This window comes from Barbus barbus, assembly GCF_936440315.1.
Source record: "Barbus barbus genome assembly, chromosome: 33".
In the NCBI taxonomy this organism is placed as follows: Eukaryota; Metazoa; Chordata; class Actinopteri; order Cypriniformes; family Cyprinidae; genus Barbus; species Barbus barbus.
In genome coordinates, this window is record NC_136761.1 from 10,945,348 (window position 1) to 10,957,612 (window position 12,265).

General features: G+C 37.9%; 1 protein-coding gene across 2 annotated transcripts in view; it reads left to right on the forward strand.

Annotated features, from left to right (window-relative positions):
- The first annotated feature begins 56 nt into the window (after positions 1 to 56).
- Positions 57 to 12,265, forward strand: part of LOC306853354 (autophagy-related protein 2 homolog A-like) — a 29,469-nt gene continuing 17,260 nt past the window's right edge. For both annotated transcript variants that reach the window (XM_079390680.1, XM_079390681.1), the window contains exons 1-14: positions 57 to 571; positions 1,188 to 1,350; positions 1,460 to 1,609; positions 1,725 to 1,827; positions 5,003 to 5,141; positions 5,422 to 5,625; positions 5,788 to 5,890; positions 7,096 to 7,266; positions 8,786 to 8,928; positions 9,320 to 9,395; positions 9,501 to 9,753; positions 9,841 to 9,982; positions 11,796 to 11,894; positions 11,994 to 12,161. In XM_079390680.1, the coding sequence (XP_079246806.1) occupies positions 401 to 571; positions 1,188 to 1,350; positions 1,460 to 1,609; positions 1,725 to 1,827; positions 5,003 to 5,141; positions 5,422 to 5,625; positions 5,788 to 5,890; positions 7,096 to 7,266; positions 8,786 to 8,928; positions 9,320 to 9,395; positions 9,501 to 9,753; positions 9,841 to 9,982; positions 11,796 to 11,894; positions 11,994 to 12,161 (2,085 nt within the window). In that variant the 5' untranslated portion in view covers positions 57 to 400. The remainder of the gene's footprint in view (positions 572 to 1,187; positions 1,351 to 1,459; positions 1,610 to 1,724; positions 1,828 to 5,002; positions 5,142 to 5,421; positions 5,626 to 5,787; positions 5,891 to 7,095; positions 7,267 to 8,785; positions 8,929 to 9,319; positions 9,396 to 9,500; positions 9,754 to 9,840; positions 9,983 to 11,795; positions 11,895 to 11,993; positions 12,162 to 12,265) is intronic.

Genomic DNA, 12,265 nt, shown 5'->3' on the forward strand with positions numbered 1-12,265 from the left:
ACGCATCCAACTTCCGGTATTTTCAGTTACGTTGCCGTCATGACGCACACTCCTTCAGTCTGAGTATGAAAACAATAAACAACCCGTTGGCTAGAGGACCTGACGCATATTTCAGTGGCATTTATTATTAAAAGTAGAACCGGAGTGACCCGTTTCAACACACATATCCTCTTTTAAACGCTGCTTTGGACAACCTGACGTCCAAAAACGAAGAACCAGGGGATTTTGGTGTTAAAGGACAGGAAGTTAGACGGTTTTACCCCTTCTTGTCTATCGCAGTACGCTTGTATTATTGTATTCTCATTTTCACACACTACCGAGGGGGGTTTAGGTCTGTTATGCAGGACTGGTCTCTTGTTCCGCCGCCTCTCTGCTCCCTCTCCCCGTCTGCTCTGGACCTATGTCTCGGTGGCTCTTCCCCTGGTCGGGCTCAATAAAGAAACGGGCCTGCCGGTACCTCCTGCAACACTACCTGGGCCACTTTTTGGAGGAAAGACTCAGTTTGGACCAGCTGAGCTTGGACCTGTACAATGGCAGCGGGGTCATTAGAGAAATTAACCTGGATGTGTGGGTAAGTTTGGGGTAAGACATGCCCAGACGAGTTTCCTTGTCCAAGTGGCCCTTATTTCCAGCATTACGCAATATCTAGTCTTGAGTATGAGATCAACACATCTTGTTAGTTGAAGCAGCACTCATGTTTCCAAGAGTTTGATGACTTGTGCAGAAAAGGCTGCATCTTAGATCTTCTTCCTGGTCTTAAGTCACAGTGATCAAGGCTTACTAACTTTTGCTTTCACATTTTGAGTCTAATTACTTTGTGTTTTTTAATTTTTGTGGAGTTGTCAGAGTTGGGGCTGCAAAGGAGTGCTAATAAGTCAGTGTAAAAGTGTCAATACTATTTAAATTTAACTAAATTATTTAAATAAATTATATGTAATATAAACACTTTAAACAATTATTTTACACTTTTTGACAGTATAAATTGGGTATTTATACTTACAAATATATAGACACCTTTTAAATTTTAGTATGGCCATGATTATATTCTATGGCGTCTAAAAGACTGAAAACCCCAGATCTAGCACAACATCCTTCCCCTGTTTCACAGTCATTTTGACATCTTCTGTTCTCACATGTGATCACTTGACCTTCAGATTCCTTAACTATTCTCTGAATCCTCTTTTCAGGCAGTGAATGAGTTGTTGGACTCATTGGGAGCTCCGCTGGAGATTGTTGAAGGTTTCGTGAACAGCATCGCAGTGACTATTCCCTGGGCGGCACTTGTGACAGAACACTGCATACTTGAAGTCACTGGATTGCAAATAACATGCAGACCCAAATACAGAACCAGTGAGTTCTGTGGAGCATTCGTTGTGCACTCATTTGGTCTAATTCATAAAGCCATATTTTACACAGGACTGACTTATTGTTTAATTGTGTTTTCTCTGATCTCGGTTAGACGGAAACTGGGATTCCCAAGGGTGGTCGTCATGCATGACGTCCAGCATGCAGCTGGCCCAGGAGTGCCTGAAGGACCCACCCGAGGCGTCAGAAGAGCCGCCTGCTCCACTGGAGGGGCTGGAAATGTTTGCACAGACCATCGAGACAGGTGTGTAGCATTTCTTGTGTCTAGGAGTGTGATTCTGTACATTTATATTGTTGCATCATGAAGGAAAACTGTTAGATGACTGGCTAACTGTCACATACTGTTTGTGTGTTTGCAGTCTTGCGTCGAATAAAAGTCACCTTTCTGGACACCATTGTGCGAGTAGAACACCATTCCCTGGACGCTGAGACTGGGGTCGCCTTAGAGATGCGCATTAAACGGTGAGGCCATGAATTACATCTTTTCACATTTATGGATGCATTTTGTTGTTTTTGTTGCTTATTAATAAAGTATGGTGATGATGTGCCAGATATGGTTACCCAGGTAGATGTTGTAAGGCTCGTCTATTGGTCCAATGGGGGTTCCCAATAATACGAGGAAGGTTTCTCTGCGTATTGCTTGTCTTTCCTTTTGCAACACAACAAGATTAAATGCAATATATTTTTCTCACATGTAATAACTCGTTGTTTCATCTGACTCCATAAATGAAAAAGGTTTTAATGATATCTGTGCATCATTGAAGTGAACGAATATTTGATTGTTCTGTTAAACTCTGATTATACTCTACCCGCTTAGATCAGGAAACTATATCGCTTCGAGTTCCAATGACCCAAAACAGAGGTATTTGGCTAAATATCTGAGATTTGCCGTATTCCCACGTGCACAATCAAAGATATGTAATATATAGCCCCCTTGGATGCCCCTCAGGAACTTAATTCAATCGTTTACTTTAGAGTCTTCTTTTTGGCCACCATTTAAAGACGTTAGTCGATCAACTTTACCTTTCTTCAAAATGGCTTTGTTTTGGCCAAGCTCGTGGCTTGTTCCACGTAAACTTATCTAAAGTAACATTAAATTAGAACAGAGGTCATCGACGCATTCAGATCTAGGCTGATCAAACAGCATCTGCTGATTCTAGACAGAAACTTACTCGTCTCCTCATCCAAGCACACTTGAATTTAGATATTGGGTATTAGTCGTCACTAATCTCTGACGCAAACTTGTGGAAATATACGAATCTGATAATCTACTTGGGAAAAACAAATCTCAGAGTCGGTCAGAATACAATCAAACGTTTACAATTTATTGACCAGGTAATGAAGCAATAATTCAAAATCCAATTCATAAGAATAAAATCATCAGTTGAACATGTCATAACAACAATTCAGAAATAGAGGAATTTGTAGAAATTACTACCTGTCAACAAAACTACACACAGCGTTTGTGTGGGAAGTCAGCTTGCAGCTTATACCCAGCTAATTCAATATTCTTACCAAATGGTGGCGTCTGTCATTATAATTACAATTTGGTTCCCTGTTGAGGGATTCACACTGTGAGATCAGAATTTGTATTTGAATGGGTTCTTGTTTTACATACAGGAGGTATAGTCTGAATGGAGGATCTGGGGGAGGGAAACACCTTTTAAGAGACACATCACTTGTCTCATATTTTATAACTTCTTTTAGCTTTTCATTATTGTTGGGAGAATGAGACCATTTTACCAGGCGCACGGAGACACTTTAATGATATCAAACATGTATAGTTACTTCTTGTACATACATAACATTGCATAGGTTTTCAGTGTATTTTAGGTGAGGAGGGGGAGGGGGGTGAAGGGGAGATAGTGTGGGTGTGAAGTGTGAGCTGCATTGTGTGCTGCATCTCCGAAGTTCCTTTTACATATGCAGGAGACAGTTCAAGTGTTAATTTTCAGAAGGGCCTTTTGTTTCACCGAGGGGTTGATCAGACATATTGGCAACAGCCTTACAATGTGCCATTGAAGAGTGGCATGGATCTTTAAAACTTTGATTCTGGTTATTCAAAAAATAAACTAATGGGTAACACTTTATTTTAAGGTGTCCATAATACAGAGTAATTACCTAGTTAAGTACTTAGTAGTAGCTGTTGTACTTACATGAAACAATGTACTTACCATGTAACTAAGTTATAGAACAGCCTGTAACTACAGTTTAGTCTGCACCTTAGTTTGATTTAACCCACCAGTACACAGCTTAAATACATGTAATACATTTCTAATTACATTAAAATTACAGAATATTACACAAACATAAGCTACTTAAAATAAAGTGTATCAACATTGTACTTAAGTGTAATAGTAGCTGTGTAACATACTCGTCTGTTACATATGTGTAACAGTAGCTGCCTATTACATCTACATAATTACAAACTGTAATTACGGGCTGATCTATAACTTAGTTACATAAGTACATTTTATTTCATCTAAGTACAACGGCTACTACTAAGTACTTAATTAGGTAATTACTCTGTATTATGACACCTTAAAATAAAGTATTACCAACTAAAGTTCAAAAGTTTGGGGTCAGATTTTTTATGTTTTTTTAAATGTCTCTTATGCTGTTTTCTATTTTAATATATTCTAAAATGTAATTTTTTCCTGTGACGTCAAAGCTGAATTTTCAGCATCATTACTCCAGTATCATATAATCCTTCCAAAATCATTCTAAAATGCTGATTTGGTGTTCAAAAAATTCTTATTATTATCAATGTTCAAAACTGTTGTGCTGCTTAATATTTTTATGGAAACTGTGAAAATTTTTTTTCAGATTTCTTTGATGAATAGAAGGTTCAAAAGAATAATTTTTGAATTAGAAGTCATTTGTAAATAAATGTCTTTACTGTCACATTTGATCATTATGCCCTTGCTAAATAAAAGTATTCATTTCTAAATTGTAATGACCCTAAACCTTTGAACAGTATTGCATGTTACTGGAAAAACATATTTTTTCAAATCAAAATACTGGAAAATCTTTGCATTCTTTTAGTCAATTCACAGGTTAAACCAAAAATACTCATTGACTCATAAACATCAATCATATCCTTCAGAACAAACCTTGCATGCTTGAGTTTCTAGAGTAGTGTTGCCAAGTCTGTGTTTTTCCTGTGGAATTGGGCTACTTTGGGGATAGTTCACCCAAAAATGAAAATTCTGTCATTTACTCACCCTCAAGTAGTTCCAAACCTGTATGAATTTTTTTGTTCTGCCAAACACAAAGGAATATATTTTGTGGAAAGTTTGTAATCAGGCTGTTTAATTGATGACAGAATTTTCACATTGTTGCTGCAGGTTGTTTTCATGTCTGTGGGTTGAAGCGACACCAATATGTGATATTTATTCCCTGGAATGCAAATTTTACCAGGGGAACCCCACTAAAATAAAACGTGTATTTCACCCTCCGGAACATGGTTTTTACTGGGGGACCCCCTCAAAACTCGATTGAGCTAGTTTTGGGCTAGCTTTGAGTAGCAATTGGGGCGGGTTTTGTTGTGAACTCCTGGCAACCCTGCTCTAGAGTGCATTCCATTGTTTGTGACCAATCTGTGTTCTGTCCCTGGTGGTAACATGTGATACTGCAGAGTGGACTATTGTGATGAGGCTGTGAGAGACTCAAGCCAGACAGTGCCTGTAGACATCCACCAGCCACCAGCCTTCCTACACAAGATCCTTCAGCTCAACTCTGTGCAGCTTCTCTATGAGACTCTCGGAGGATCACAGGTCAGGGAAACAATACAACCTGTTAATTAATTAGTGACTTTGCTCTTACTATGACTCCTATTTTCTTACACTTGTTTTCTGCATTTCACTTACACGCTAGCTTGTGTATTCATATTTAACACTGTGTACTACAAATATTGTTGTCTCATGATAAATTGCTTGTGATGTTCCTTGTGATGTGTGGCTTTGGTTAAAAGCATCTGCTAAATGAATAAATATAATTGTTGCTATGGCAAGCATAAAGTTATAATGGACAGTGATTTTCAATTCATCAATTTAGGGGCTAGTTCATTCTGATGATATGGCGAGCAGCAGGGAGATGGATAAGATGGATGAAAATGATAGAGGTGATAATGGCCCCGATGGCCCTCAATCATTACATCCCACCCCGAAGCCCCCCGAGCCTCTGCTGATAGGACAGTGCTCTGGATTCATAGAGACGACTGTCAAAATCAAACAGAATGAAATGCTGCCTGGGCCCAAGGTTTGTGTGCACAATAAAAATGAAGACTGAATGTGAATGTTTTAAGCATGATCATGAATCAGTGAGATCAAATCATTTGGCTTCATCATGAATGAAGGAGTTTCATTTGTGCAGAACAGGAGATTTATATTACTTTATTAACTGATTTGAATTTCCTCTTAGTTTGAGTTGGACGGTAAAGTCGGGTGTCTCCACCTGCTGCTGTCCCCCAGTCAGATCACACACCTGACGGACCTCTTGTCCTCCTTCTGCATTGAGACATCAGGTAACATGAGCAATCTGTTCTCTCGTATCTCAATTTCTCTGTTTTCAAATGAGACACATCTGCAATCATCATATGGCTGTTTGCACCAACCTTAAGGGATACTTCATCCAAAAATGAAAATTCTGTCTACCCAAGAATATGGGTAACCAAAAAGTTGAAGGAACTCTTTTGGTTACACGTTACTTGAAGGGGTGTGCATAAAACTGACATGACGCGTTCATAATCATGACATGACACGTCATGAATATGAAGGTTTTTTATGCATGTTTATGACAACTGTCATTAAGTGTCATTCACTCAGTTATGTCATTTTTAATGCAAAGATGACATTGTTTGAGATGTCTTTGTTATGGGTTAGGGGTAGGGTTAGGTCAAATAATGTCACCTTTGCATTAAAAATGACATAACAGAGTGAATGACACTTAATGACAGTTGTCATAAACATGCATAAAACCTCCTTCCCATTCATAATGTGTCATGTCATGATTATGAAGGTGTCATGTCAGTCTTATGCACACCCCTTCAAGTAAAGTGTTACCACTCTTTATTTCTTTCTTTTTCTTTCTTTCTTTCTTTTTCAAAATATCTTCTTTTGTGTTTAACAGAAGAAATAAACTTATTTCTTGGTTGAAACAACTTGAGGGTGAGTAAATGATGACAGGATTTTCATATTTGTGTGAAATATCCCTTTTCAGAATCAGAATGTTCTCTATTTGCCAAGTGTGCAAAATGTGCAGGGAATTTGATGATTTCCAAGAGCTCAAAGAACTTACATGTATATGCAAAATTGGATATAAAGAAAAAAAATATTAAAGTATACTACTTTGTTTTTCTACCTTCTACTTTTTTTTTAGATGTGTCTAGATATAGTAATTAGAACTACTTTAATTTAAATTAATTATTGTATATACATCTAAAAATATATTGTATAAACATGTAAAAAATAATTAGTTTTACATGATACATTTTGTATTTAAATAATTAATTCTACTACTATTAAAATGCTAAAACATATTCTTCTGTCTTGGTTGCGTAAGCACCATAAGGATATTGATCTATAAACAACACCTAGATAGTGGTGGGTGTGCTAGCTGCTGTTCAAAATGGAGATCGCCTGTGGGAAAAACACTTCATGTGCCTGGATGTTCTTATCTGATTGGCAGTGTCCAGTGAAATGACTGTGCTCTCTCTCTCTCTGTTGTCAGATGTCGGTGGTGGTGGTGGTGGTTTATCCGGTGGGGGTGTTTCTAGGCCTCTGGATTCTGATGATTTGCGATTGATAGAAGAAGATCTTAGTAAGCAGCTGAACTCAGAAATGTATGACAGAGATCTGGAGCTGGAAGCAGAACCCTATGTCATCAGCATGGAGAACGGAGGTGAGACGAATGTAGTCAATATTTTGTTAGGATTATTGGAGATGGCTGATTGTAATTATGGGTGTGTTCAGATTGGCATTCTTCTATATTACTACTAGATTTTTTTTCAGCAAGTAAATTCATTTTTGTTATGAATGACATACCTGCTTGGCATGCAGCATTTGCTAAATTGATTCTGGCAAAATATCAGTGCTGGTACTACTAGATCTTACTGCTGCGTTTGACACTGTCGATCATAACATAATTCTAGAGAGACTGGAAAACTGGGTCAGGCTTTCTGGAATGGTACTTTTGTTTCCAGTCAAGACTTGGAGAAACTTATTCATGCCTTTATCACAAGGAGGATGGATTATTGTAATGGTCTCCTCACTGGCCTTCCCAAGCAGACCATTAGACAGCTGCAGCTCATCCAGAACGCTGCTGCCAGGATTCTGACTAGAACCAGAAAATCTGAGCATATCACACCAGTCCTCAGGTCCTTACACTGGCTTCCAGTTACATTTAGGATTGATTTTAAAGTACTTTTACTCGTTTATAAATCACTCAATGGTCTTGGACCTAAATACAATGCAGATATGCTCACTGAATATAAACCTAACAGACCAGTTAGAAATACCAAGGGGAGTCCGCTTTTAGCTATTATGTCGCCCGCAGTTGGAACCAGCTTCCAGAAGAGATCAGATGTGCTAAAACATTAGATATTAGACATTTGATTTATTTATTTTTTAATGATTATTTTACTTCCTTTTATGTAAAGCACTTTGAATAACCATTGTGTATGAAATGTGCTATATAAATAAGCTTGCCTTGCCTTGTCTAAATTGTGTAGTGTGCAACAAGAGTGTGGAATAATGTATTCCACAATGCAATATGCTCATGCTGACCTTCAGTTTCATATGTGACCGTATCAACATGCCAGGAAGCAATAAGAGTTAGGGTACTTAATTTCTCTTTATAGATTCTTTTTTTATTAAAATATAAAATATTTCTGAGGTGGTAACTAGATGCCACTTGCTAAATAACACACTAATTCACAGAATATTATTTTTAAATAGTAGGCCATATGCAGCCATTTTCTCCAGGGGCCTCATTTATAAAGATGTATAATGATCCCAAATGTGAATGTGCAGCAGTTTGCTAAATTTATAAAACATCTATATGTATATATCCCTATATACATATACATTTTCACATACAATGTTGAATTAATTGAATAACTGTTATATGAATGCCAGAAAGTTTGTACACTTGCTATTCAGTTGGTGTATGCAATGCATAAGAACATTTTCACAGCAGTTTCTGTCTTAATTAAACCCAATTTGTTCCTTACTTTGACATTGGATGAAATCCATGAAATTTAGATTTAAATGCGATCATACATATATTTTACAAGTGAGGGTTCAGGCTCTTGACGAAAAGTGCAATGTCAGAATTTATTCTCTTCTTTTTTCATTTTCTGGAACTATTTATAGTTCAGTATTTCGCCCAAAATTTCTTATTTTTGTCTCTTGTTTCTCAGAGATGTTTTATTCGACGGGTCCTGGCTATATGACCAGCAGTGTGTTGTCAACACGCTCTGCGAGTGAATTGTCAGACAGCGATATGGAGTCGTCCATTCATAGCCAGAGCAGCCTGGTTCAAACAAACCCTCTGTCTCCACAGGTCAGTGCTGTTATGAACTCAATTGTGTAAAAGTCTCTAATGAAGTTCAGCATATTTTGTATTTCTGATGTTCATTCAGGTGTCTAAACATTTTTCAGAAAATGACAATTTCACGTCAGACTTGGTTTGAACAGCTTGCAACAACTTTTTTTCTTGTAAAGACGCATTCGATTTGCTATATAGCATGCCACGTCTATTTTGTTAATTATTTTCTTTTATTCTTCGTAGGCTATTATGAATGCACTTTTTCTGACCACATATTAATTGATAGGCTACATTTTCACAACTCAATTGCAACAATGTTTAACAAAAAAAAGTCCATCAACCTGTTATGCTTTAGCTGTCTATGTACAGTGTGTGATTGGCTTGCACTTTTATACGTGTCTTACAGGGAATGCTCAACTGTCCTCGTCGTTATCCTGTACCAGGATCCTTATCTAGTTTGCCTCAATGTAGCAGACCTCCCAGTATGTATCTAAACCTGTTTTAAACAACACGTTTTGCGTTACTGCATTCCATTAAAGTTTTCTCTTGCAATGTGTCATCAGTCTTTGTTGTATTTTTCCCTATAGAACGGTCCTCTCGAAGCGGTCAATCAGAGCCGCTGAAACCAGACTCCTTGCTCCGCCTCTCTCTGGGTGGAGTCACACTTACTCTGTTAGAGCAGGACCCGCCTCCCGGGCCGGATGGGCACTCCTCATTGGCTGAGGTGTCACAGTTGTTTTTCCGTGAGCTTGGGTTCTTTAAGGACAGCATGTTCAGTGAGAGAGACTTCCACAATCTGAGAGGAAATTTTGCTAAAGCATGTCCCCACTCCCACATAAGGTACGGCAGGAATTACCTGCTATACTCACCTACGGTATATGCATGTCCACACACTAATTTTGACTCTCTCTGACCTCTGGTCATTAGGGTGACTGGTGCAGCAGTGCAGCTGGCTTGCGAGATGCGTAGTGCAGGGCGGCACACCCGAGCCACGACCTCTGACCTCTCCTTCAGCAGGCTGGAACTGCTGGAGTGTTTGTGGGACTCGGACGGTGCACAGTACACAGAGGTAATAATTTTAATAATAATAATAATTTGATTGAGTCATCAAGGTTTACCAAAATCTGATTTACAGTACAAATTTTGAAACATTTTATTTTTATTTTTTATAATTTCAGCTAAAGTCCACATATAAAATGGTAGTAAAAATAGTAGTATGCTTAGTGAAGTTCATTTTGTTTGCATAAATTAATATATTATGAACTAAAGTTTATTTTAATAACATTAATACAATGTGTATTTGTTACAATGTGTATCTAGGTTAATGTTGATTTATAAAAAATAAATAAAACTGAAATTGTGATATTGCTTAGTGTGATTATCAAATTGAAAAGGCTGCATTTTAAATAAATGCATGCATGTCAACAAAATAGCTCTTCAGTTTCTTTGCAGTTTTCTTTTAAAATAAAAGCTAGATCGTTTGAACGTTTGAGAATTCAGAAATTAGATTTTTTTTTATTTTTTAAACTTCAGCCCTGCAAACATGCTTAGCAAACCTAAACGCATTTGAAATCACAATCACAATTGTTATCAGGAAAATCACAATTATGTTTTTCCTCAAATCACATCTAATCTAATGCATTAAGTAATGTTAAGGGATTGAACCTTATTGTTAAAGGGGTAGTTCACCCAAAAATTTAAATTCTGACATTAATTACTCATTCTCATGTTGTTCCAAACCTTTAAGACCTTCGTTCATCTTCAGAACACAAATTAAGATATTTTTGATGAAATCTGAGAGCTTTCTGACCCTCCATTGACAGCAACGCAACTGACACGTTCAAGGCCCAGAAAGGTAGTAAGGACATTTTTAAATAATCCATGTGACATCAGTGGTTCAACTGTAATTTTATGAATGCGAGATTATTTTTGTGCGGAAAGAAAACAAAAAACAACTTAATTCAACTATTTCTTCTCTTCTGTGTCAGAATTCGAATTCACGATAGTACCATGAAGCATGTGTGTGCATTCCTCTCTTTGCAAACAAGCCACAGCGCATCTGGGTTCTACGCCAGAACGCCAGCTGCATCAGCAGCATCAGGCTACTCTCGTAGATTCATAAAATTACAGTTGAACCACTGGTGTCACATTGACTATTTTATCAATATCCTTACTACCTTTCTGGACCTTGACTGTGGTCTATGGAGTGCCAGAAAGCTCTTGGATTTCATCAAAAATATCTTAATTTGTGTTCCTAAGATGAACAAAGGCAAGTAATTAATGGCAGAATTTTCATTTTTGGGTAAACTATCCCTTTCAGTGTGACTAATTAGTTTTTCTAATCATTTTCACCATACTCTCTGACCCCTAAAAGTTCAAATAAGCTTGGGACTAAATAGCTGGATCTTGAAGAATACATGCAAATGGCCTCCACTATGTTTGGCTGGCCAAATGCTAAACACTGAATAACTTTTTGAACTCTCTCAGTTAAAGCAAAGAGCAAGTTCTGTTTTTCATTATACGTTCTCTTGAAACACTTTTGTTACATCATTTTGTAGAGTATTGTGTTTAATTTTTAATCGCTTTTGCACTCTAGACCACAATCTGGACTGTCAAAACAGTCAAACGGCAATTCAAACAAGAAAATTAACAGTTGGTCACCAGATTATTACAGTTGTGTAATGGTGTAATACAGTCACACATCCGAGGCTTTGCCAACTGCTCAGGGAGAATTTTAAACAGATGTGAATACAATTTAAGTTACGACCAGTCAGTCGGCCTAAACTTTGAAAATCCAGAAGGAGACATCATGCAGGCTGATGAAGGTTCTGGATGAGTTCCTTTAAAATGAGCATGTGCGTCCACACGTTTTCTTTTCCCAGCTCTTGCAGTTCCAGTCAGCCGGCCTCTTCACAATGGGCACCACTGCCAGACCCTGTGCCCAGTTCCACCACAGTCTGTCTGAGAAGCACATGCGTAAGGTACTACAGTTGAATGATATTGATTTGTGAGAATTGTTTGTGTCTTTTATACTTTCAGTGATAGATCTATATGAAACTATTTTTCCTGTTCTCCTACAGAGTGGAAGCAGGCATCGTGTGATACGCAGGGACAGCTCTCTGCGAGTCGAGCTCAGGGAGCTCAGCTCTGAGTTGGACCTGGACATTATAGGCCGACTGGAGGACATCCTGCAGGCCCTGAGGCACTGTCCAGCACCGCCTCAAAGAAACACAGCACAGGCTGCAGAGGTTACTAAACTCTCCTGATCGAAAACAACAGCATAATACCCCTACCTCAGCTAAAAATGGTTTATTTTTAACCTCACACAGTTACATTGTTTGTAATGTGTGGT